Consider the following 25,929-nt stretch of genomic DNA (forward strand, 5'->3'; position numbering starts at 1 on the left):
AAGAAAACCCCTAAACGTGGTTAAGCATAAACTACGCGTGACTTGTTGTGACATTCATTGATAGCTCTAATTAATGTCTGCCATGTCATGATTCTTATAATGTCAGCTGGAATAATTGTGATATCAAATCAACTGACAATAGACTATCAACTGACAATAGACTATCGGCTAATAGTTGCCCCGCGGAAATTTGATGTTCTTAAAACAAATATGCCAGATTTTTAAGAACATCAAATTTCCAAGGGGAAACTATTAGACCGATATAATTTGGATTAAAATGGTAAACTGGCCACCGTAACGATTACAAAAGCTCACGTTTCGAGCGTTAGCCCTTCGTCGGAGCGAATAGAGGAATTGTGGGTTGTGTGTGCTTTTAAAGGCAGAAAATGGAGCTACGTTATTAGACCGATAGTTCGGAGACATAAACGCTCAATTGTCTTTATTGTTCACCACTGAGTTTTCTTCCGCGCGCCAGTTAAAAACCGTCAAAACTCACTAAATGCAGATCAATCAAATATTTATTCACGCGTACAGTCTGTCACAAATGTCAATGATTTGCAACCGTACATTGGCTAAATAATACGTTATACCTGTCAGAATTGAAAAGTCACTGTTTTTCCGATCTGTCTAACTTCGCGGCTGTCAAACCATTCAAAATTTTTCACTGATGAGTACTATCCATCCGGGTATTTTCCGCGGACGGGCACTATGGGCTGATAGTGTCTCTCCACGCGGATGAACACTTTGGGAACGAGGTTGTCACCAACTGGACAATCAAACTGCACGATAAAATGACCTTCATTCTTTGTTGTATAAATCTGCCAGTCATTCCAGGACGAGTCATGTTTTCATGCATGGAATGACGGTACGAGTAGGTCACAACCGTTTCTCATCACTCGCTGTCCCTCACGAATAAAAGGTATGTGGCAAAGCCAGTCATGACAATATTTTTGAAAGAGCACCAGAAGATTTGTACTTAAAAAGATTATTTCCAGCCCTAAGGGACCTGTCATTATTTATTACGTTAGCAAGGGGAGTTTTTGGGAGGAGGATCGCGTGGCTTTCGGGGGGGGAACTAAGTGGAGATCAGTCGTTGTCAAAAGGTTATAAAAAGAGGACTATAGAAAATTGACCGCCAATCAACTGCCAATGAGGGGGGATCATAAGAATATGACAGAGCCTAGTGGGGGGGAATCAGGTACATTAATTGTTTCGCGACCAAAATCCCCCTTCCCCCTCCCCCCTGGCGAAAAATATTGACAAGATCCTAATCTTAAAAATATCAATTTGACAGCGAAATAGTCACACAAACACACACACAAACACACACACAAACACACACACACACACAGACACACACACACACACATCCTGTCATATTTATTACACGACCTTGAAGCTTGGTCGTTCGGGCGAGAACAGTTACTGCTTTTTCAATCGGTTGTATCTGCCGATCTCTAGAATGCCGTTTCCACTTAAAACCCTTCTCGAGCGTTAGTCAGAACGAATGAAAATATGATTGAAAATTTGAGGCAAAGGAAGAGTTCTATTTAGTCGATCTCGAGTAAGCTGATAGTAAAGACACCTTCATAGGACGTTATTTGATTGTGACGAAGAAGAAAGAGCATTCCCGTTACATTTGTGATGTGTAGACAGCAGTTTTGTGGATGAAGTTCTACGTTATGTCGGCAGTGCTTTACAGTCTCATCATTTTCACGTATGCTAAGAAATCAACTGAGAAGGTATTCTCAGCTCAGATAAAGATGCCATCAGCTTTAGTATGTTTGCAGTATTGAATGATAGCGTGTATCACGTGTGCGACTATCATAACAACATGTATATCCGGGAGGGCGAATATAATCCAATCTCTTTTTAAACCTATAGGATTATTTCTCGGATAGGGACGAATAAATGGAGGTCCCGTCTCCTGCAACTATTAATTAGTTAATTTGGTTAGGCAGGGGACGTTAAAGAACCCACTTCACGAGATTACTGTGATGTGGTCTGGCCTGGTTACTGGGAATAGGGGGGGAGGGGGCATCTGTTATATTCGCTTTCATTTGACTGTAAACTGCTTAGCAGTCTGGTAAAGTCCCCCGTACAGTGTTGTAAAGCGCCATGAGTTTAAGATATGAGCGCTATATAAATACAAGTTATTATTATTATTATTATTATGGATCAGGTATACACCTGGTATGACCAAATCATTGTTATTTATGACATAATTGACTCGAGCTGTAAGGAAGGAGAGGAGGTAAGGAAGTAAGGAGGACCTCAGCGACGAAAGTTTAAGATATGTATTTTTTCTTTGGAGCTGCAGGCATACTAGGTGAAAATTATGGTGAATCTAACAAGTCGGTGTGATTCAGAATCTGGGTAATAGCCATGTCAGCCAAATGATTTTCGACAAATAAAACTGTAAATCGTAAATTGTGTATATTTACAGGTTTATCTGGCGACGTAAAAGCTAAAATGTTATCCAACATTAGGTTTCCGTCAAAATTACAGGAATAAATAGGTATCCAATTTCATGGGCCATTTTCAGTACCGAAATTAAGAACTACAAATAATTTTTGAGATCTTGCTACTGTTGAAGGCCTAAATTCACGGGGTCCCCGGGTTAGTTTTCGAATTATTTAAGCCACAAGGTAAAAAATGCGTCTGCATAAGCTTACGAAGCGTTGCCATGGAAACTGCTGATGACGAAATGACACCTATTTTTGGATAACCAATTATTATATAATTCAACCCCGTAAAAGCGTTCAACTGGCCTTGGTCAGTCTTTCTGTTGTATTCTTTCAAAGTTACAAACCATCAAAAAGATGAAAACCGGTACGAGCCACCTTAAGAAGTGGTTGCACGCAAATCTGTCAAGAATATAGCAATATAAAATGAAGAGTAAGTTTCTTAAATTAATGTTCAGGAGACTTAATAACCAAACAATTTTTAATAACCTTCACCGACTTACAACAAATAAGCGAGAAAAATACGTGGCTAACAACACACTTTTTCAGGGAAAAAAAAAACATGCGTAGAACAGTCGAGCCTGCCTTTAGCAGTACTAAATTAAGCGTTCATCTTCTATTAAGCGGTCAGTTGTCGAGTATTTTTCTCTTAATCATGATCATTTTCACCTCTATTTAGCGGTCACCTCTATGAAGAGGTTTGATTGAGTCTCAGGGGCCTGTTTGTATTCCAATTCACCTGTATTGAAAGGTCATAGAACAAAGAAAAATCTTTTCAGTAAAACTTAATCCATATTTCTTTCCCGAAATCAATCAGTAGTATTTTTTAACGAACTTTTGTACCTCAAGTAGTCAATTATGGCATAAAATGGCTATGTTTATCGTGTTTTTTGTATGTTCCTTATTCTTTGGAAGCTGTATTCAGCGGCCACCCGCCATTCCCCGTGGGTGACCGCTTGATAGAGGGTCTGATAAGTTTTACGGCTATTTCTTAAAGTGCTACTGTGACCAAATTTTGAGTTTGCCAGATTTTTCACATTTTAGAATCCTTACTTACCACTCTCACGAAATGTGGAATGAAAATTCGAAGTAGAAGTCTTTTCCTTTTAGACTTTTTCTCCCTGACTCAACGTCCGCCATTACTCAAACTGCAAAATGACCGCGCGTAGCTTTGTGACGTCATTATCCCTAAAATTCTCGTGCAAGCTGGTAGCCAAGAAATGGACGGGGATTGTTATACTTGAATAGTTCTAGGAGAGTCTAATCGTCGTTTTGAGGCCGGAAATGATAGATAGATGAGATAGTTTATTTATATAATTTTGCAACCCAAAAGTTGAATTACGTCATATTTACAAAGAAAAAAAAAAATATATATTTAGTATAATTTCAGAGCTGAACAAGGAGTTTCCAGCTATCTGATTGGTCGAGCGGTTCCTTATATTTAACAATTATTCGCCGAAGGCGAGGTGAATATCGTCGAATAATCCCCAAGACGAAGTCGAGGGGATTATTTGACAATATTCACCGAACCTGAGGCGGATAATTGTTTTAGTATAATTTCAGAGCTGAACAACAGAGAAATCTCTAAAATCATAACCTTTCAGTAACATTTATTAACATTTTAGTTGAACATTTTATATAAACCGTAAATGTGGTATTGGATCAACTGATAAAGGGCTTATGATACTTTTCTTTATCCTCGTTACTTGTTTGCCTGACATTGTAAGAAGAAAATATGTCATAGTCACTCATGGGAGTTGAAATTATGAATAAGAACTTCGTTGAAAAAAAAAACCGAGAGAGAAGTCTGATCTGTTATCTATTTCCTCGGTAACGTATGTTTATTCCGCTAACTGAGACTCCTTGGCTATGAGGCCTCTTAAGGCCTCAACAAAAAAGATTCTATTCTCACTCCCGCAAATTTGCTACTCTTTTACTGCCTGCAGTGACACCGCAGAGTACTGCGCCGAATTTTTTTCCGGTTTCCATAACTTACGGAATTTCGATATAATGCCTATCACAATATAATTTTATTTACCTGCAACGGTGATACCAGGTCAGTCACTTAATATCGTATGATATCATGAGGATAGACATGACTCCTGATTGGTTACTTGCAAATTTAAGTTACTTAAGCGGAGATAACACACGAAAATAGGGAAACTAACCGGTAACCCGTCACAGTGTCAAATCTTTTATTGTTAATGTATACGATTAATTTCTTGAACTTTGGCTCTAGATCGCCACCAGACATGAACAGTACAAAAAGAACACTTTTTTGAGTCCCAGAAAAAGCATTGGAAGTTTTAAGCCTCGATTGTGAACGAGTGACGCGTGAATTAGAGGTGAGAGAGAAGTGTGACCTTTTCTTTGGTAGCTGAGTAACGCTTTCTGTCCTACTATCACGCCTCTTACCCGGGACCCCTCAGCAGTGAGCCCACGCTAAAAGCCCCACCCAAATTTTGTTTAGGTTCCGTTCTCAGCCGCACAAATCTACCTAGCTAGTCGTTGACTGCTTGTCTGCCTCTAAAGTACACCTACAGTAACACTTCAGATGTATTACGCTAAAAATTTCTTTTTTCCAGTATCTTTAAATCATAATAAAAATTCTTTCTCTTTGGCCATCGTAGCTTGATAAGAAATTTTGTAACTGCAGTTTGTAATAGGCTTACCAAAATAAAAATATTTAACGAATAGTTAACATTAGATTATCCGCTCGAGATGCCTATCACGATGAAGGCAAAGCCCGAATGCACTATCCTGTAGTGGCGGATCTAGGGGAGGGGCCCGGGGCCTCCACTTATTTTGGGTAAAAAAAAACTCGCAGAACAAACAAAAGCTGGCGGTGTAAACGCACACAAAAGCCACCCCCCTCCTTAGCTCAAGTCTGGATCGATCTAGTCTCCTTCGCAGCCGCTCGGGCCGGAGTCACGCAACGCTCCCCGGGTAGCGTTGCGTGACTCCAGCCCGAGCGGCTGCGAAGGAGACTAGGATCGATCTGCCACTGCATAGGCATCGAGAGCGGACGGATTTAACTCGGTGGATCGTTTGAAGCCAGGAGTAATCATATAATTTGATGATAATCCCGGTTTATAGGCATAAACCTATATTTTTCTGGCACGTATCAGAGAAAGATTTATATTTATACTTAAACAGATGCGATTGAGCCTGACTTAAGACTGTGACCTCTCTCCCTTCCCCCTCACGTATACAGACACAGCAACATGGTAGAAGAAAACAGATTATTTCCGGCTTTAAGGGACCTGTCACTATTGATCATCCTCCCCTTCCCACTCTAGCTCCCCCGGGCGACAAATAATAATAATAATAATAATAATAATAATAATAATAATAATAATAACAATAATAACAATAATAATAATAATAATAACAATAATAATAATAATAATAATAATAATAACAATATTAATAATAATAATAACTTTTATTTATAGAGCGCTCATATCTTAAATCCATGGCGCTTTACAACACCGTACGGGGAACTTTACCAGACTGCTAAACAGTTTACAATCAAATAAAGGCGAATATAACAGAGACCCCCGGTCTCTAATTTTATTAGTTTACCTTCTATTACTGCAAGGAGATTCGTAGTTCTTTTCGAAAACAATAATAATAAAAAAAAAATTTAGGAGGACAACTTGATTCCTTGGAAGACAATAAAGTGAGTACAGAGTACTTGTGAAGGAGGTTGTGTTTAAAGACATTACATTGGTGACGGAAGTCGTCGAAGTATTCAACATCCATGTAGGTCCTTGCTCATCCAGTGATAAAATAAACTTGTGTGAGAATTGCGAGGGCGTAAAGACCAAAGCATCCTATCATTGAAGAGGCCAATTGAAATCCTGAAGCAAAACAAGGCAGATTTCAAAATGACGTATATTTAACAATTATTCCACGAGCGCGCGTTGGATATGAGATGATAGATAGCCAACGAAGCGCGTAGCGCCGAGTTGGCTATAATCATCTCATATCCAACAAGCACGAGTGGAATAATTGTTTTATTAAAAAAAAAACTCCCCCAAGATATTAGACAAATCTTCTCGACTTTATTTTGTAAGAAGAAACCGGATGTTACAATGTACAGATGTTAGATTATGATATATTGGCTCATATACCATAATGGCTGAGCCAATGAAAAGTCTTAAGTTGCATTGTCCAATGACGGAGTCACGGGGGAAGCCACGGATATCATGGCCATTAGTAAGAGAAACATAAAGATCTTGAGCTTAATGAGGCCAAATGAAGCTCGGTTTTTCAGAAACATAGCCTGATTCACATAAGTCGCAGCTCTTAAGACTCAGACTCACCTAAAATAACAACTAATAAATTTGTTCAAGCTTAAAAGGGCGCGAGCCATAAATCCGAGCGGAAAAAGCAAGGCTCTGTAATATACTTTGCGGATGAAGGTTAGTAAGATATCTAATAAATCTCTAGGTTCAAATAGAGGGGGAATATTTTAATTCTAACGAACTTTTTAGTTTACGTTGCCGTACAGTGAAATACGGCCCGCTAAATTGGCTGATTATGGGGCAAGTACTATTTGACAAGTAGAAGACAATAATCATTAATCGTGGATAAAACATGAACTTTCAGTTTACGTCATATATAAGCTGAGGCTCAAGTCCCTCATGTCTTCGAAAGGAGATGTGCGGCACGTAATTTGATTCATTGGAGAAATTTCACACTTGAAAGATGGCGCTTGCGTGGAGACACTTTGAGGATGAAAATCATATTATAACATGACCTCGTTCTCGTGTGGGAGAGGAATCAGACTCCGGGTCGAGGGGTCCCGGGTTCGAGACCTGGCCGGATCAGGTTGTGTTCTTGGGCAAAACAGTTCATTTTCACCAGGCCTCCCTCCACCAATTCGCTCATTTAAACGCGCGAATTGTCAGTGAAATCTGATGAAATGCTGAAGGGTAACCCCCATCCAATTTGCCTCTATTACAGACCTAACGTACCTTTCCTTACCTCGCTCTAGTATTCACCGCCGGAGTGTTTTACACAGATAAATACCTAAATTGTTCTGTAAAATCTTACCTCTATTGACAGCCTCGTATTTCATGACAAATCCCTTCTCGCGCCCTCGAGAATTAGAAACAAATCTCACGTCAATTTCCTCACCAGCAGATGTGGTATCCGGAAAATTTCCGCAATATTTACCCTTCGAGCGGGTTTCGTCAGCAGTGACGTCACTAACTTCAACAAAGTCCGCGCCGCAAGGTTTCGCTAAATCAAATATGTCAAATTTAAGATTTACTCTCTTTCCTACGGGGGCCTGAAGTCTCCAAGTGCAGTCCATGTTGTTAGGATACAGTTCGGACATCCAGGGGGAAGAAATGGTACCCGGAACGGAAGCGTTGATAATTGGGTTGCTTCCTCCAATACAGTGGTCGGTAATGTGGCCTTTAACTGAAAAACAACAAGAAATTGACTTAAATAAACTCAAAAAAATCAGTCATGACTGTGAAATAACTGTTCAAACCCTGACCAATAAAAAAGATCGTGTTGCTCAGTCGTTCGGGCGAGAGCAGTTTGAAGACGTTTGTTGTCTGATGTCAAATTTTAACAGTTTGTTTTCTCTCTGATGAAGAATTCCGCTCAGGTTGTTAAAACTTGAGTCACAATCAACGATAACAGTCCTAATCAGGACTTCTTCACTCCTGGCCGATCCGTGACTGCACAATCACCTATTACAGTGGAAACTCGATTTAACGAACCTCTATATAACGAAGTCCTCGGTATAACGATACTTCAGTTTCAGCCCGGCTAAAGTTACAGTAAAATGTATACCACAGAACCTCGATACAACGAACCGATTTCCCCAGTCCCTTGGCACTTCGTTAAATCGAGATTCCACTGTATTCGGCTTTGGAGTGACAAGTTAGCTTTAAAAACTCCTCACTCAGTTGTTAAAACGGAATTCTCTTGTTTTACCCTCCACCGACGCAGCACCTCAGTTTCTTTAGAAACTTAGCCCCTAAGTTACATCGACTTTCCCTGGCGAGTGGAATACTTACAAGGTAGTGATTCGAAAGTAGCATTGAAGCCATTTTCTGCCAAGGCAAATGATCCATCAGATTTGAATGACACCCACAATTTTCGACCGCGGAAGACTGGTAATTCGCGCTCACCACAAAACTGACCTAACACCTGGCCATTTTGATCGCCGTCTCGAATGACAACATTATCGTCGGGGCACTCGGTCTGAAACACACGGAAGACCAATTTCATGAAGTGGCCGGCTGGGGCCTGGAGTGTCCACGAACATTCTCTGTTTGGTGGATACTTAGCTGGGAACGTCGGGGATGTGAGGTACCCACGAGTGAAAAGTGGAGGAATTGTTTTTCCTTTGGTGCATTCGGCGATCTCAACTGGAAGAGACATTCAAACCTCTCAGTAGTTAGCCCTTTGAATCCCTTAGAGTGGCTTTTATCTAATATCTCTTCATAATATCCCCCCGGATCAAACAGAAAAGTCATGGCAATAAAGGAAATAATCACCAATTAAAGAAGCTCTTGATTGTCAACCAATTTCTCCTTGTCAGCACTTTAGGAAATGTATACAGATCAGTATGGAGAATATGCATACTGATTTTTGGTTTTAAAGGATTAAAGCTGTTTGATTTTCTGTGAAGAGTAAGGAAGATCTAACAACTTCAAAATAGGGAAAAGGTTCTCAACTCGAAGCTAGGGTCAAGTTGTTCAACGGTGGGTTAAGATAGCCCAAGGTTAGTGTGAAATTTGATTTCAGATCTGAAAGCTTCGAAAGAAAATTCAGTTCAACTATTTTTGTCTACAATCTTATGATTGGGTGCTCTGAAACGAATAAGGAAAATCTTCCCAAAAAGGTTCTTGAATAGAAATAAGCCGGAAACGTGGATTAAAATTTAAACCTTGGTTAGCGTTAATCGGCCTTCGAACAACTGGACCCAGGGCTGGAATTCAACCCTATCAGTTTGTCCACTAAAAAAGAAAATTTTAAATGAGATTTGGAAATCCATAATGTCCCTTATAAGCTATGGCACCTTCTGGATAAAATAGAATCCCTGATTACTTGTACAGTCGGCAATCATATTTACGAGTTTCTGGTAATTGCATTGCGTGCATTAGAGACTCAAATGTTCTTTCAATTTTGTTTTTCGTTAGTTTTTTTCCCTGGTTTGATTTTTTGTATTGGCTCGTTTTTGTTTTGTTTTCTTTCTACTAGAATGAATGACAAAGTTTCTTGTCGATTCTAAGAAAGTGAAAATCGATTATTTAACATCCTAGTCTATGAAAGAATGACAACTGACTTAACTCGCTGGCGAGCTCAATCTGGCTACAAAGAAAAAGTGGTCATTCGAATTATCAGCATGCGCGCTAATCACTCGTGATGTGCAATGTTAATGTGCTTATATGTTACATGAAAAGATGTTAATTTATACCACGTCGCATGAACATATTTTATACGGAGACAAATCAGGCCTGGCAGTTAAAGCCGTTTTCGGTTAGGTGTCACAAAGACTAAACTCAAGTAAGAACAACGCATGCTCAAAAGGAAGAAGGGTAGCTTTAGGAGCCAATGAGAACTCAAAGTAAAAACAACCAAACTGCCTAAAGGGCGGAAAAGCGCGCGAAAACGCGGGCGACCAAGTTGTGATTGGCTTAAGATTTGTATTGAGAAAGTGACGCGAGTTTTCTGGACCAATCACAGTGCGAAGTAAAACCAAAGCAGTCCCAAATCAGTCTCTGGACACACAATTGAAAATTATTCTATTTAGAATTACCTTCATCAATAACTCTGTAAGATCCATTGAATCCAACAAAGGCTTCTCTTTCATTCGAAACGAAGAAAAGGTAGAGTGAATTTGCAGAAGAAATAATTGGAGCTGGCTTGTTTGATCCGCAGAACGTTTTGATCAATGGGCTCTCCTTACTTGAACCGTCTCTGACGACAATATAATCATTCCCACATTGCGGAGAAGCACCTTCTAATTGAAAGGAGCTGAAGGACAACTCAATCCTATGGTTTTCAGGAGCCTTGAACAGGTAGGTACAGTTTAGATTCACAATGTATTGGCCCGGATAAGAGGGGCTTTGAAAGATCATTGATTTGCCATTTGCGTTGAATGTGATATTTCTCTTAAATCGGCTGCAACTCGTTCGTTGTGCTAGAGATGGTAAACGAAAATACATCTTTAGATACTTCTCAACCTACTTTACGCCATAAGAGTCTGGATGCGAGCCAAGTGGCCCATCAGGCTGGCGCTTAACTCCGGTTTCCGTAGCATGAAGCGACCATGGGCATTTCTACGCCCCACTAGATGGATGCTACTCCATCACAGTAAAGTGTATTGCTCAAGAACACAATAGCGGCCAGGGCTCAAACCCGGACCACTCGATCCGGAGTCGAGTGCACTAACCATGAGGCCACCGTACCTCCCGGTACTGTACATATATAATTGATAAGAAATGGTTTTCCAAAGAGAAAACTTTATGATAGTTTATATAATTGAACTTACCTGAAGAATTTGTCGTTTGCAAGATTACAATGAAAGCTGTGTAGATAAATCATAAACACCATTTCATTTCAGGTGCAAAACAAAAGTCTTACTGGTTATTTAAGAGTGCAACAAATTAAGTCGGCCAATAGCTGATATGAGTATAGATTCAAGCTGAAGGTATATACGTGTGCTGCAGAAACCATGTAATTTTAATATCCGTTACCAAAAGGGAAGTGTGAAGTTATAACTTTAGATGTGATTTTAGCTTTCAGAGAGCATCTAATCATCCGAAATTTATTTTAACTTCAAGAGCACCTGAATCTTATTTACAAACGTTGCAAGAATCTTGCTAAGCGGCCTGACTGCTTACCCGTGACGTAATTGTCTCAAACCTCTTCCGTCACAGGAAATCTTTTCGAACAATTGGCAGCCGCGCAGAGAGGCATCCTCGGTCTATAAGATTATAAACTTTTCTTTATAGATGTAGTTAATGCACAGTGCTTTGTAGATGTTGTTAGTGCACAGCGCATGGTGCTTGCGCGGCTGGTTACAAAGGTTGATTTCAAAATGGCGGCCTTCAAAGTTGAATTTTTAACCCAGGTAGGGTACTCTTGGCGATTTAAACACGTGGTAATTATTAAATTCTTATAAATAATGCTTAATGTAGGAAATGAAGAAAGAGGTATACTTTTCCCACAAAAGGTTATTGGTAAGACCGATGCGAGCATCAAGAATTATTCACAAACTTGTGATCGCGTCTCAATAGCTAAGCCACTGACTTGAAACATACGTTTAACATTTTCCACAAACAAATTATGGAAACCCACTCCTCTGGACATGGGGTCAGCTAGGTTCAGTGTTAAGAATTATATGCTACCTTTCCCAAACCTGGAGAGTTTTGGCACTTTTAACTATCCGTCATAAGTCTAAAAAACCATCTCCCTTCAGGGGAGATTATGTCTAGTCCAATGATTTACAAGGGTCTCTTTATTCGTTGTAATCCCCTATTGTGCATGAGAACCTTCGGCACGCGCTCAGATCATGCACACCATAAAAATTTGCATATTCAGTGACTCAGACGGTCGTGGTTCTGCTGAACTTTGAAGAGAAGTCCGCAAACTTTCGCCGCTTATCACCTCAGTTGAGTCTTTCTTAGCAATGAAATTGAGATCCAAATTCATTTACCCAACCGTACTTTCTTTGCTCAGGGACAAGAAAAAAAAACAAGGAAAATTAATTTAGTACATGTTGAAACCGGAATTCGGCCATCTATCAATATTAGTTTATTTATGAGGCACAATTCAGGTAACATTAAAATAATTTGAAACCTTTTCGTGTTGCATTATCGACGACGTTAATTTAGCACTTCCACGAAATATTTCTTTTTACCAAGCGTTGCACAACCTTGACGTTTGCGCGAAAGTGTACAATCACTCCAGTGGCTTTTAAAGAGGAAAATTAAATATAATGAAAACTTCGACGACATTCACTAGAAGATATTAAGTTTCACCGCTACATGAAGGAAGCTGAAAAACCTCTTTCGTTTAAAGGTCATTACGTCCTAATAAGACGTTGATGTAACCGTGTAATCTCTCGTCTGCAGCTTAATTGCTTACAGAAGTTACAACCATAGTTAATATACTAACTATGTTACAACCAAATTACTTAATATTCAACCGTTCAACGGTTCCTTATCGATAGCGAAGCTGTCATGATTTCAAACTGGGAAACGCTCCTTCAAAAAAAAAAAATCGAAAATCGAATACGTTTGTGAAAAAGGGTTGTCAATCTTCTACCAGTCTAAATCTGGACCGAAGCTAAAAAAAAGATTTCTCAGATCTATTATGTCAACGGACTACTTTTAACCGAATAAAAATTTAGCTCGTCGAATCTACACTAAATCTTGACTGCATCTTCCGTGTATCAGTCAAGGTAACCACCCGATATTCGTATAACTTTTAGTAAACAGTTTTCTCCTTGTTCAACCAGTTTTAGCAGTTTTAGAACTGGCATTGGGTAAGCATGGCATTTATATACTGTACTACGCATTGATCCATCAAGATCCATGCATCGTCTTGTGACTTATACAATTGTTTACACTCTGGTCAAACACGTAACAATTAAGTTAAAGGCAAAGCGCTACGGAGTCCAAAACAGTTATAGAGTACTCACCAAATAAAGAGGCCAGGAAATTCACAACCATTTGGCTGTCCATCATGACACAAACGGTATAAGGATCGTGGTTTTAATCGAGAGCTTTAAAATTTTTCAACAAGTCCTTAGTATCAACGCGTTCCGCATCATAAATTTTACAAGCACTCGGAGCGTGTTTGACATATTTTGAATAATCTTTTTGTTCGTATTCCGTATATTAGATGCCAAGTAAGATCACTGAAGCCAATCCACTTCTATTGTTAGTTCTCTCTAGGGAGTTGGTGCAGCATTACAAAATAACAAAATAACCAGGAAACTAGCGCCACTTTATACCCTCTTTGCAAAAGTGACTCGTTAGTGGTAAATACCTTTCTTCAAAAAGTTCTCCCCAGGAGGGAGGGTAAGGGGGGCTTTTTGTTTGCAAAGAACGCAATATAGTTAAAAGAAGGCGCCAAAGAATATTTAGTTCCAGCCAAACTGAGCTCGATATGGACTCTACATACATATACATATACATAGGTTAATTCACCACTCCCAGTAAGGGGTTTTTCACCCACCCATCCCACCCAGGGGAGGACATCCACCACACAGTAGTCTCCTGCGTGGGAAATTAACGTCTCCTACCCCTAACCCTGTAGGAGACGGGGCCTACAATTCATTCGTCCTTATCCAAGAAGACTAGAATATCTATCCATTTCTTGATTATAGAAAGGTAGCAAATTCTCCTCACTTATTTTAAGGCCATGAGTATTGGTCCGGCCGGGGCTCGAACCCTCCACCTCCCGCACAACACAATCCGGCGCTCTAACCTATTGAGCTAACCGGAAGACTGTGTTATCTTGGGTAATAAGCTCATTAATTTTTATAAAGACCCCTTTTCGTGGGTTCCCGCTCCCTTTCCCCGCCGATCCAAATGTCAAGCCAATGTGCAATTGATTTTAGGTCACACGAACATCTGATGGAGTTTTGACGATTCTGTCCAGCGCGTAACAGCTTCGTTTTTTTTTTAAGGATTTCCACGTTTTCAGACAAAGGGAAATGATAGAGAAATTTAGCACTGCGTTTACGCCTTATAAGCCAGCTAAAGTGTGATTCCCTACATTTTCTGGATCGAGAGAAAAAAATAGCTTTATTGTAAGGGAGCAAGCCATAACTGAATAATTATATGCAGCCATCTGCGAGCCGCTTTTGATGGTGCGACTCAAGTATCATATATATTTACAGAGTATATTTACAGAGTATATTTACAGTAAAACATGCGACAATTTGAAGATTATTCAAACCACAAATGTACTCATTTGTCGTTTCAGGGTAAGCCCGTCCTTTTATGAATTCGAGTTAATTAGAGAAGACATTTTCCTTCAGTTTCAAATTCTGGTTTTTGGCAGTTCACACCTCATATTTAAGTCAAGGAAGGTGTGCGGTATTTTGGAGCAGGAATATTAAAAGATGTCTCAATCGTTATCCGCATCGCGAAGAACAATGTCCCTTTGATCTAGATCGTTTAAATAAATCAACATCAAGGTCCTTGTATGTGTTCTTTGCGTTCAATTCAGGCCAGAAGAAATTTAGCGTTATTTGAACGGGAAAGGTTTTCACACCTGAGCCATCTTGTTGGGCGTATCACTAATGAGTTATAAGATACATAATCTTAATTTTTTTTCCCTGATTGTGTCGTTGGAAAGCCGACCATAACTTGTTATTGCGCAAGCTAAAATGGTGGTTTTTGATTGGTTTACTCCGCAATAGGTGTGAGATTTTCCCGCGAAAAAGTACCATGCGACTGCGACTGTTTCCTTTCATTTCCATTACATGAAGTACATTGCAATGTGAGCAATTCCTGCTCTGATAATGACTCCTTGCGCATGTCCGTTTTCTCCATTACAGAAGAGAATTGAAGATCTATGTGTTCCCCGGTTGTTGTAGCTGCGCCAACCTTGTAGTTCTGTTCGCTTTCTTGGTTTTCAGGGTCAGGTGTCAAAGAATTTTCTTCGTCCGAATTTCTATGTTTTCGTTTAAGGTAAAGAGTTAATAATAACAAAATCATCATCAAACCAACCATAGTTGATACACCTGTGATGACCAGTATCAAAGGAGGAGGGTCTGTGTTAGAAAAGAAAACGGAAATAAATCAGTAAATACGAAATGTGTCCCCTTTGTAAAACCTTTACTTAGCGAGTCGTTTAGCCAGGCTTTTCAACTATAAATCGAGTAGGTAGTGATAAATGCTCTGAAATGAGTATTTTAGGGTATCAGGGACTTCATCAAAGCACGATACAGCGTAAACAAGAAGATTTAAAGGTGAATTATACTCAGAAACCATACAAATTTTATCTCTCTTTGTTACGTCAAAGGTAATTGGCCAGGCTGCTAAGCAAGATATGATCGTGGCTTCCATAGTCTAAGTTTCGGAAGGTTTCGTTTCTCAATGGAAAATGGAAAAACTTTCAGTGACATAATTTCAGGAATACTTTTGACATGTCGTATCATATATACACGGTTGCCTATGCGCGTTGGGCGCTTTTTGCCATGTGCTCAACTCCATATTGAAATTTAAATGGTTGTGTTATTGGACTGGAATCTTCACTTTTTTGACTACTCGAAACTCCAGTGCATTACAAATTTGTTTTGGTGAAGATGACAATTTTATGGTTTCTTGTTCTACTCCTTCAATGTGCAGAACAACATCCCAACACGTGTGGCCTAGATCACCAAATTACGCTTTCTCTGAGATCGAGAACTCGACAACAGAGTAAAAATTCCACTGCTGATTGCGTTTAACGCACCAATCGTCTGTAATATGCTGAAGAGAACACAAACAAAGCTTTTATAATAACGTCCAGAGAGGTTTAGGCTTAACTTTTAAGTAGCCATAGTTAGAACAGTGCTTTCCTTTCTTACAGATATATATGAGTCAGTGGCGGATCGAGGGGGGGGTCCGGGGGGTCCGGACCCCCCCCCAACAGACCTGACGCTTACAACTTTGAAATTGAAATTCTTACATCGACAGGATCGTATATCACTTTTTGACTGGCTGATCTTTTTAATGAATCCAGGTAAACGGTAAGCGACCAAGGAACTATAACGTGCAACCGCGACTGGTGGGAGGGGGTGTAGGGGAGAAGTAATTTGCCTCAAAAGAGTCCAACGGTCCTTTCTGAACCAAAGTTTGGACCTCCCCAATCAAAAATTATTGGATCCGCCTCTGTGACTCCTTATATTCAACTATAACACATTTTTTATACCGGACTAAAACTGTGGTCCGAACTGAGTTACCCTTGAGTAGACATCTATATTTTATTTTGAGTCAGGAATAGAAATTTATCTCCATCTTTTCCTGAACACCTGTGCTCTAAACTAGACTCACCTTTAACAGCTCTGTATTTCGCCTTAAACTTCACAGATCTGTATTTGTTTGCCTTAAATCTCACCCACATTTCGTTGCCAGTGGTAGAGATCTTTTCAGGTGTTGCGTGACCACAGAACAAACCGAGCCGCTTACCATCAAGGTGAACTCCGTCACGCACCTCCACATGTGCAACTTCCTGATTGTCTGAACACGAAGGGGAATCTCCAAAATCAAAGAACTCAAATTCGAGATTAATAGAGTGTCTCCTCTTGACGTATATGTACCAAGTGCATTGGATGTCGTCCTTGAAGAAATCAGGATATCCTGGGCTCGAAAGCTCACCTTTCTGTTCCCTGATTTCAATTCTATCATTCTCGTCTGTAGTGCGGTTTGTCGAGCAGCCTTCAGAAGTTTCCCTCACTGCAAATAAGAGAGCCATTGGTCGAGAAAACAAGTCTGGGTAAAATTACGAACTTGGAACCGGAGACCATGAGCTCAAAAGAACATTAACTTATCTTAACATTCGTGTATTTCTATAGTTGGAGTGTTTAAATTTGCATCTGGCGAGCAGCCTTCAGAACATTCCCTCAATGCAAATAAGAGAGGCATAAGTTGATAAAAAAAAAGTCTCGGTAAAATTACGAACTTGCAACAAGAGACCATGACCTTAAGAGAATATAGACTTACCTCTTGGTGTATTTCCATTCCCCAGCTAAATTTTTTGAAAATACATACACCCAAAAAAAAGGATTCCTTAAGAAAAAGCATGGCGAAATTTAACCAATTTTCACTAGTTCCAAAACTTTCACTCAGAACGACAGATTCTTTTGTCTTTTTTTCATTACAAAATCCTCAATAAGTAAAGTAACATTTCAAGAGAAGTAAAATTTCAATACTTAAAGCTAAAGAGTGATATGAGATCTGTTGTTGGAAGAACTTCAGTTTCAGATGAGTGGTAAAATGTACCAACAGGTCTGATGGGGGGGGGGGAGGGGGGATCCGAACTTACCGCCATTTCCTTTATTCCTCTGTGATGTCAGCGAGTAATTTGGTGATCAAAGGCCCATTTCTTAAAAGCCCCAATAGCAACTGGTTCCAAATAAAAATCGTTGTACCATTCCTAAGATTAAGATTCTAAGAATTGGTTCTGACCCGTAAAGCTATTCTTTAGCCAGACTATTGTCATTTTAAGGAATGCCATGGACTGTATGATGGGGAAACAGAGAGAAAAGTGCCGGATTTGGACCCCCCGACTCCTCCCCCCTTGGATATTGATTGACACAACGCATGACCTGTGTGGCGCCGGCCTAGCTAGCGCGCCTGGAGATTATGATGGATCATTGATTAATAACAGTGTCACTTACCACAGTTTCACGAGCAGCAGCAACGAGTTTGTTTTTCAACAAAGAGATAAACACTCCATTTAGTTCATTATTGAGACATAAATTTCATCAGGATTAGAATAAAACGTTTACCGACTTAACTTTGAGATGGGATACGATGATGAATAGCTCAAAGATTCCTATTGACACCACCTAATGTTCAGGCGCCAAACAGGCCAAACTTTGATTGGAGAAAAAAAGCAATTTGGAGTCGACTTACACAACGTATGTCATCAAAACAGGACGATTTTAACTGATCAGCCTGGTTTACTATCTTAAAAGTTGAGTGAGATCGAAAAACATGTGAAAATAATTTGCAGTTTGGATTGGAGTCTTAAAGACGCGGCGAATACAACATAATAACGCTTCTGTCCATTTACCGGCGCCGGATGCATATGGATCCCATTACTTTTTTGTGGACACGGTAGAGCGATCCATCTGAGAGTTTATTTAAAATAAGGGCTTATGTTAACAAAAAGGTTAAAGGTCTTAACGTCAGCTTAATACATTTCTATAACTTTTTGACATCAATTTAATAAACCATGAGTAAACTCTGACAGAATTCCAAGTGGATGGAGTCTCAATTGTCTTTAGATTGTCACTGACTTCATTTAACCTTTAAAATTGCCCCACAAACCTCAAACACCAACGGAGAACGAATGAATATTGTCGATTATTTTGTACTATTTATGGCACAGCGGAAACATTACAGAGAAGTAAAGAAAAAAACTGCTTTAACCAGCGATATTCAATGTATTTCAATCTTGCCAACCTCGCCTTGTTGAAAAGCCGTATTTGTTTACTCGTTCGGCGAATTGCGCGCTAGTAAACTACTTTGGTAGAAATGAGATAATAATCTGTGATGTTTCCTGTATTGAATCCTTTTGAAACATTTGCAAACCACAAATAACTGAATGGCTCACAGAAATAATAAATAATGAATGGCTTACAGGACACAAGTCGTCAAATCATGCGGCGAGTCACCAAGTACTGCAAATGAGCCAACCGAACTCGAGAAAATGCTCGCCTCGGTTTGACTGAAGAGTAAAGCTTGAGTTCGGTTTGAAACTGACAAACTTGCAACACGCTGGTTTCTCTGTTCGGTAAAGACGAGCCGGGCATTGAAACGAAAATTAGTATGTTGTTGTGTTTAAATCCTTTGTTTGCCCACGAAAATACCGAGAAAATTAGCTCAGCTAGGCAGTGCAAAGTATGCGGTTATTAACAACAATGAAACGATTCGGGTTCAGCGACGAAGAATGGCTTCAAACCGATCTCAGCAGAATGGAAATTATGTCACACTGAAGGAACCTTTACACTCTGAGAGCGGCGCAAGCTTACGTTAAGTCTCACTCAAAACGAAGTAAAAAATTTTAATTGCTTAAAGTACTTACGTGAAACGATCGCCACGAGAATGAGAGAGAAAAGAGAATCCATCGGGAAGGAATTAGTAACTCTTGGAGAGCTGCGGTTTTAAAGACTCCGTAAGGATCATTTGGCACCAATGTTGTGCTTTCACAGACTTGAAGTGACACAGGTCACAGAAACTCGATACTCATCCATGTCGGCCGAAACGTAAATGAAGGCTTAAAAAATAGTTGCTTTACCAAGGCAAACAAATCAAGGTCAGATTGTTTTCAGACCACCACCCAGCGCCAGATGAGTCTAAAAGTCTACTTGTGTTCAAGTTGACGTTTACAAAGTAGGATTCCAAAGCAAACATCCCATTTTAGAAAAAAAATGCGACGATAAAGCGTTCTGAATCTCAAAAGTTCATAAAAAAACCCACACTTCTTAAGCTAAGAGGACACTTCAGGTAATCCGGCGAAAAATGATACAGTTTTTAACCTTAACAATCAGAAGTTCTTTTTCATTTTGTTGTTGTTTTTTTAAGATTTTTTTGGGGATATTTTGCGGTTGGGTCATCGGGCGTTTGCGACTAAAGCTCTTTATTTTCAGGGATTATCTGATTGGATTTTGTAGCTAATGACTGGAAGATAAACTTAAAGTTGCCGAACTTATTCGTCCAAGCTTCTTAAAACAATCAGTCCAACTTTCGATATCAGTTTTGTCAGGGGATTGTCTAGTCTTCCCGTGGGATTCCATAATCGTTTAAAAGATTCTTCCATTCTTTCTACATGTTTTTCCTGGGCGTGTCTGAACGTATTGCATTCTGCAGCTTTCGACGAAAACTTAGGAACTCTGAACAATCTTGGCAATCTGAAGAATTCCCACAATAACTTGTTCTGGCGTGTTTTCGCTGTCTTAGATAAAGTAAACAGATCTAATTTACCTCGAAACGCCGTTTGGAGTGCTGACATATCTGTGGTCACTTTTCCGATAAAAGAGGGCTATGGACCCGCTAAGGGTTCGATTTAATAGTTTCTTGGATAACATGGATGAAGTTTTGCCGAAAGCTACATCCCTGAGAAGCGACCAGTTGGATTTGAAGCCCTCTTCGGATGAAAAGTACATTACATACCAAATCTGATTAGTTAAGCGGAGAAGTCCGACATTTTGTCTCACCGAGCAATCTCTTTTCAAACAGGACAGGCGTGAAAGAAAGTTCTGACAGATTTTTGCGGACAATCAATTGTTCTTGTATCTACGTGACCGCAAGGAAGATAACAATTTTGTCTTTACCAATGACAGGATACAGTCAGGAGTCCATTACGCTGATGTACGCTCCGGGTCATGGACTCCTGACAACCTCGTTTCCAGGGCCTTTTCCCTTAGTTGGGGGTGGAGTTGGGGTGGGGCGGGAAAAGGCCCTGGGAACGAGGTTGGGACTCCTCATAGATATAGAGTTTAATTTGTAGATATTTTGCTTTTAAATCCGAAGGTAAAGCATTTCGATATGCACGGCACTACTGCTGTCAGAAATGGATGCGTATCAGGGACTGGACACATTACGGTAAAAGGCTGGGGGGGGATTTTGGGTGTGTTACGATAAAATTTATCTGATACCCCCTAGGGCTCTTTAATGTTCTCATGACCCTTCCCCCCCCCTCATGGCAGTGAAATGGCAGTCAATTTTCTTAAGTCCCCCCTTTTACACACTGTTAGCGACGACTGTTTCCCCTCCGTTCTCCAGAAAACCATGTGATCCTCCCCCAAAACCCTCCACCCACCCACCCCCTGGGGGATAAACGACAACTGGTCTCTTACATCTTCACACAAGCAACAGGAACCGTTGCATGTTGCATGTTGCATGTTGCATGTTGCATGTTGCATGTTGTCTCTAAGTAGCATTGTAATTACATAACTGGTTCCGAGTGAGGCCGTAACCCCTTTACACCCTATTATCAGTATGCATATTCTCCATACTGTTCTTTGTACGTTCCCTAAGGTGCTGACAAAGAGAATTTGTTTAACAATCGACAACTTTTTCAGTTGATAATCATTTCCTTTATTCTCGTGACCTTAATGTGTGATTCAGGGGTGATATTGTAAGGAGAAATTAGATGCTGGTCATTCTAAGGGGTCAAAGCGTTAAGCTTCTGTATCAAAAATAAGCTTCCAAGCTTTTCGTTGATGATGCCGTGGACTGGGGCAACAGTTTGGAAGCTTATTTTTAGTATAGTGGCTTAAGATCTCCCTTGAAACCATCACACAAAGTTACAGCAGTCAGATGTGACAATATTCGGATCGATGCAGCCCACATTTCTAAGTGGATGATTTTTGTTCGTTGTGTCTGGCAAAGATAATAAAACACATGTTATAGGGATGGCACAAGAATACCAAGAAAACCCTTGCATTATTCACATTTCATTTTATTTCACATCAGGCGGATCCCCTTCGCGTGAAGCAGAGAAAACTTTTCGGTTTAATCATTTTTCCGACCCTCTCGTAGCAGCCTGTGAAAGTGAACCATCATTACAGCATTAAACAATTATCTGTAAAACATAAAAATACTCCGTACATGTATCCCGTTGAATCTGTTGGAATCCTTTCATTAAAATAGACCCACTTTTATATACATTCTTGTTTTTAATACATCCTTATTTTGTTAAACCCCGTTAATTGGTTAACGTTTTCGAAGGTTGCCACATCATCTCGCAGTTTGTTAAAATCCGTTACTTGGTTAACGTTTTCGGAGGTTACCACATCATCTCTTCGCACAAGGGCTCGCAACAATCTCTCAACAGGTTTTAACTCTTCTCCAATGCAACCCTTTTTGCTTTTCCCGCCTTTTTCCGTTCAAAATTTTCCTGCGTTCTACACGTTTGTTCCTCACAGGTGCTCCCGTTTTTTCGCCTTTTTTTCCTGTCACCAGTGTTCCATCCGCGTTTTATCCAAGTCGGAAATTTCTGCGTTTCCTTGGGAAGAGCTAAATTACTCTTTGTAACTGTCTCTTTATGTAACGATGCTTCACTACGATTTTCTCTTGGTGTAGCGGGAGAAACCTTGATTGTTATTCCAGGCCTGGTTTTGTAGACTTTTACGCGGGTTGATGAAAGAGATTTTCTCCTTTTCATTACTGAAGCTACAACGCCTACCGCAATTAAAATGAAAAGTACAACGGCCAATGCCACAAGAACAGAAACGGCCGAAAAATCTGGGAGCAAAAATACAAAATGAAACATTCACATCAGGCCAAGTTTGCAAGACCGTGTAAGGTACACTCAAATGTGAAGTACACCCCGGCGTTATTTACCTGAATCACATAAACATAAGCTTGGTCTCCTCTACGAAAAAGGCAAAAGCACAAGCGCAGTCAAAGGGCCTTTTGGTTCCTTTTAGGCTTTGTACAGTGCGCTTACGCGCGAATCACGAAACTGTGTCCAATGCTTTCTGGCAAACTTTGACTCTTCGAGGGAAAAAAAATTGGGAAAAACTTATATGATTGCTTCGATTAAGGCTTGTTAGGTCATGATTACCGCTTGCCAAGGGATATCAGCGCGCAGTCTCAGACGAAATATGATTTAAGAGTCAACTTACCGGTCGACGTATCATACGTGGTGTATGACGCCTTAAAGCCTCGCTTCTCTGCAGACCCGTCTGAACAGAAGTGAATCCACAGGTGATTCCCAGTTGAGATGACATCATTAGGAATACTGTTACCACAAAACGTTCCAAGAACTGGACTATTTGAGTATACCCCGTCCCGAACTAACACAAAATCGCTATCTTGGCAAGTTGGACTCGCGTTTTGAAGATCAAAAGCTAGAAAGGCCAGTTTTACTCTCTTCTTTTGAAGAGAAATGATCCATGTACAGGTTGAGTTTCTGGGATAAGTTCCAAAAGTGTCGTAATCAGGGCTACAAAATGTGCCGGATGATTTGGTCAAGAATATATCACTGTTCTGATCTGAGGTTTTGTTTCTGGAACAACTTGTCTCTGTAAGGAGAGAATGAAAGTAATCGCTTTTAGAATTGATGGCAGTATCTAAGAAACTACGTACCCATCCCTCCCCTAATCCAACATTTAACCTAACTTGCTATCATTTGACTGTTGTTGGAACAGGGGAGGGAGGGGTGGGCGAGTAGTTTCCCAGATACTGATGTGGATTCCATTGGTGAATTTACCCATCAGACAGCATATGAAAGATGGGATAACAGAGGCCTTGAAGGGATAGATATCACCCGTTATTTGACTTGTTTGTTTGTGTTTATACGTTATTTAGACCAAGAAAGGTATTCTCCAGTTTAAAGAAAGCAAAAAATAAATAAATAAAAACATAGGAGCATAGAAAGAAGGAATCAGTAACATGTGATCTGTTTCGTTTTCAACAAGTCTTTGCGGTGTGTAAACGACCTCTATACAATAAGGTGAAATCAGTTATACGCACATTTTGATTGGTTCTTACTTATGCTCTATTGGAGGACAGACGCATAAATGGCGTCACCATTACCAACCTTATTTTTTTTAAATAATAAATATAATAATGATAACGAGGATCTCTAAAGCGCAATATCCTATGGCTCATGGCGCTTAACACATAGCGGGGGACTTTGGCGAGACTGCTTTGAGCAGTTTACTATTTCTGTAATAAATTTTTGCAGATGCCCACAATTTTAGAATCAAGGCCAGACCACCGAACACCGGGAACTACGTTCCCTATTCTTTGTGTGAGTGGGTTCTTCAACGCCCCCTGCTAACCAGTACAAGGAAGATAGGGGAGACGGGGCCTACGGTTTTTCGTCCTTATCCATCACATAAAACAAATTGGGTCGGTACGGTAACAGATTACATAAGGCATCAAAACGGGTAAGGATGTTAGTGACACACTCGGCTCCAACTCGTGTGCCACTTTTTTACGTCATCTGTGATCTATTATTGAACAAACCCACGGTAACATGAAATCTATTTGATATTAGTTCATTTAACGAATGATCATCCTTAACTCACCGCTTAAAACAAAGATCCGTAAAAGGTAAAAGAAATCTGTAAAAAGATGTATATCAAAATGACTCGGTAAATCTACCAATTTATGATTCTAGTTATATAAGGTTAAAGAAATCTATAAAAAAGGTGTATATCAAAATGACTCAGTAAATCTACCAATTTATGATTCTAGTCATAGAAGGTTAAAGAAATCTGTAAAAAAGGTGTCATCAAAATGACTCGGTAAATCTACCAATTTATGATTCTAGTTATAGAAGGTTAAAGAAATCTGTAAAAAAGATGTATATCAAAATTACCAATTTATGATTCTAGTTATAGAAAGCATGTGAAGTGAGTCGAATAAATAGGATGGTGTACACGTGCACATAAATCTGCTAAGATGCCAATGCACTAGTAGAAGAGGTCTCTTTTTTTTAGCGCTTTTCGAGCTGTTTGAGTTTAGTGAAAAGCAAGTGCGAAGAACACTTGTGCCAGTGTGAGAGGCGTGCACGAGTTTTCGCGCTTCTCTTCTCGTGCGTGACCCATGCTTCGTGTACACCTCAGTCTTTTTTCCGCTCACCTGAATTGCGATGAACTGGAGACAAATGTGTAGTGGCTTTTCCAGACTCGGTTAATCAATTATTGATTAGCAAGGTACTCCACAATTGTTATAAAGTTAACATTTTAAAAGCAGTCCTACGTTTAACACTTTATCTAGAAAATCCTCATTTTATGTCGACGGGCAGCCAGCCTTTGAATCAAACGAGATCTCGAGAAAATTAAAAACCAGGAAGCGTACGTTTTAAAAGTAGTCCAAGTAAACTAGATTATTGCTTAAAAGCTGTGTCAGTGGGTTATAGACTGTTGAGGAAATTTAACTACACTCCCTAACCATTTAAACGACCTGCTCCTAAAAGTTCTTTTTTTCAACAATTTTTAATGTCAGAAAACCAATTTGGCCCATCACTAGTAGCTTTGCGTTATCAATTAAGGGAAGATGTTTAATTGAAAGACCGAGCACTGTGTTCTTAACATTGATTTTGTGCGCCTACAAATTGATTTTAAACGGACGGTCATGCATTGAAATGCCGTGAAGATCTCACAGAGCGTTTTGTAACAAAAATTGGAACCTGTGATTATTACAATCCTGGTCACAATCGTATGGAACGCTACACTAGAAGTTAACAAGAATTAAGCTTGTTTTCTTTTATTCTGAAATACACTCGAGTTGATTAGAGTTTAATAACTTCAAGTAAAGCCAAGAGAAAGTGGCATATGTGTTCAGGAAAATATCATTTAGTGAAAAGGTACTTATGTAATTGGTAGCCAGAAACTGAAAGTCCGAGCGGGCACTGAACAGTTTTAAAATGTTGAATTACCATCTGTGATGAAATTTCGGTTTTACAATCAAGGTCCACAAAATGCCAATAGGACTGGATAAACAACGATAACAAAGTACTCACGAACAAGCTTGATTGGAGATGATCTGTCTAACAAGGTCACCATGTTCGCGTCACGCGGTTCAACCGAATTTAGTTGCAGGGGCGGTAATTATTTGAAATAAATACAGAGTCAATATATGCAGACTTGAAGCAAAGGAGTAAACAGTTATTTCTTAATTTTCGTGAACAAAAGAGCCCTGCGATTATCTTAAAAACGATCCGACTATAACAAAGAGAAACTAATCAAGGTAGGCTGAACGCGCTCGAAAAGGATTTTAAACGGCGTATTTCTGACAATGAGCTA

At 39.7% G+C, this 25,929-nt stretch overlaps 2 protein-coding genes across 4 annotated transcripts in view; both read right to left on the bottom strand.

Annotated features, from left to right (window-relative positions):
* LOC111338478 (tolloid-like protein 1) overlaps positions 1–13,663 on the bottom strand; it is a 104,245-nt gene extending 90,582 nt beyond the window's left edge. The window contains exons 1-7 of one of the 3 annotated variants that reach the window (XM_088734153.1): positions 13,144–13,630; positions 11,342–11,424; positions 10,990–11,025; positions 10,255–10,638; positions 8,507–8,860; positions 7,527–7,898; positions 4,059–6,328 (exon numbers count right to left, since the gene is read on the bottom strand). In XM_088734153.1, coding sequence (XP_088590279.1) covers positions 6,243–6,328; positions 7,527–7,898; positions 8,507–8,860; positions 10,255–10,576 — 1,134 coding nt within the window. In that variant the 5' untranslated portion in view covers positions 10,577–10,638; positions 10,990–11,025; positions 11,342–11,424; positions 13,144–13,630 and the 3' untranslated portion in view covers positions 4,059–6,242. Of the gene's footprint in view, positions 1–4,058; positions 6,329–7,526; positions 7,899–8,506; positions 8,861–10,254; positions 10,639–10,989; positions 11,026–11,341; positions 11,425–13,143 lie in introns of those variants that run through there. The other 2 variants (XM_088734152.1, XM_022944997.2) reach the window with 2 other exon arrangements.
* Positions 13,664–14,235: 572 nt separating this feature from the next.
* On the bottom strand, positions 14,236–19,562 carry LOC148722893 (neuropilin and tolloid-like protein 1). Its single transcript, XM_088734163.1, has 3 exons — positions 19,251–19,562; positions 16,493–16,894; positions 14,236–15,228 (listed from the first exon to the last, which is right to left on the bottom strand). The coding sequence occupies exons 1-3, from the start codon at positions 19,291–19,293 to the stop codon at positions 14,861–14,863; spliced, it is 813 nt and encodes a 270-aa protein (XP_088590289.1). The 5' UTR covers positions 19,294–19,562; the 3' UTR covers positions 14,236–14,860.
* Between the last annotated feature and the right edge of the window lie 6,367 nt (positions 19,563–25,929).

This window comes from Stylophora pistillata, chromosome 9, assembly GCF_964205215.1.
Source record: "Stylophora pistillata chromosome 9, jaStyPist1.2, whole genome shotgun sequence".
Lineage (NCBI taxonomy): Eukaryota > Metazoa > Cnidaria > Anthozoa > Scleractinia > Pocilloporidae > Stylophora > Stylophora pistillata.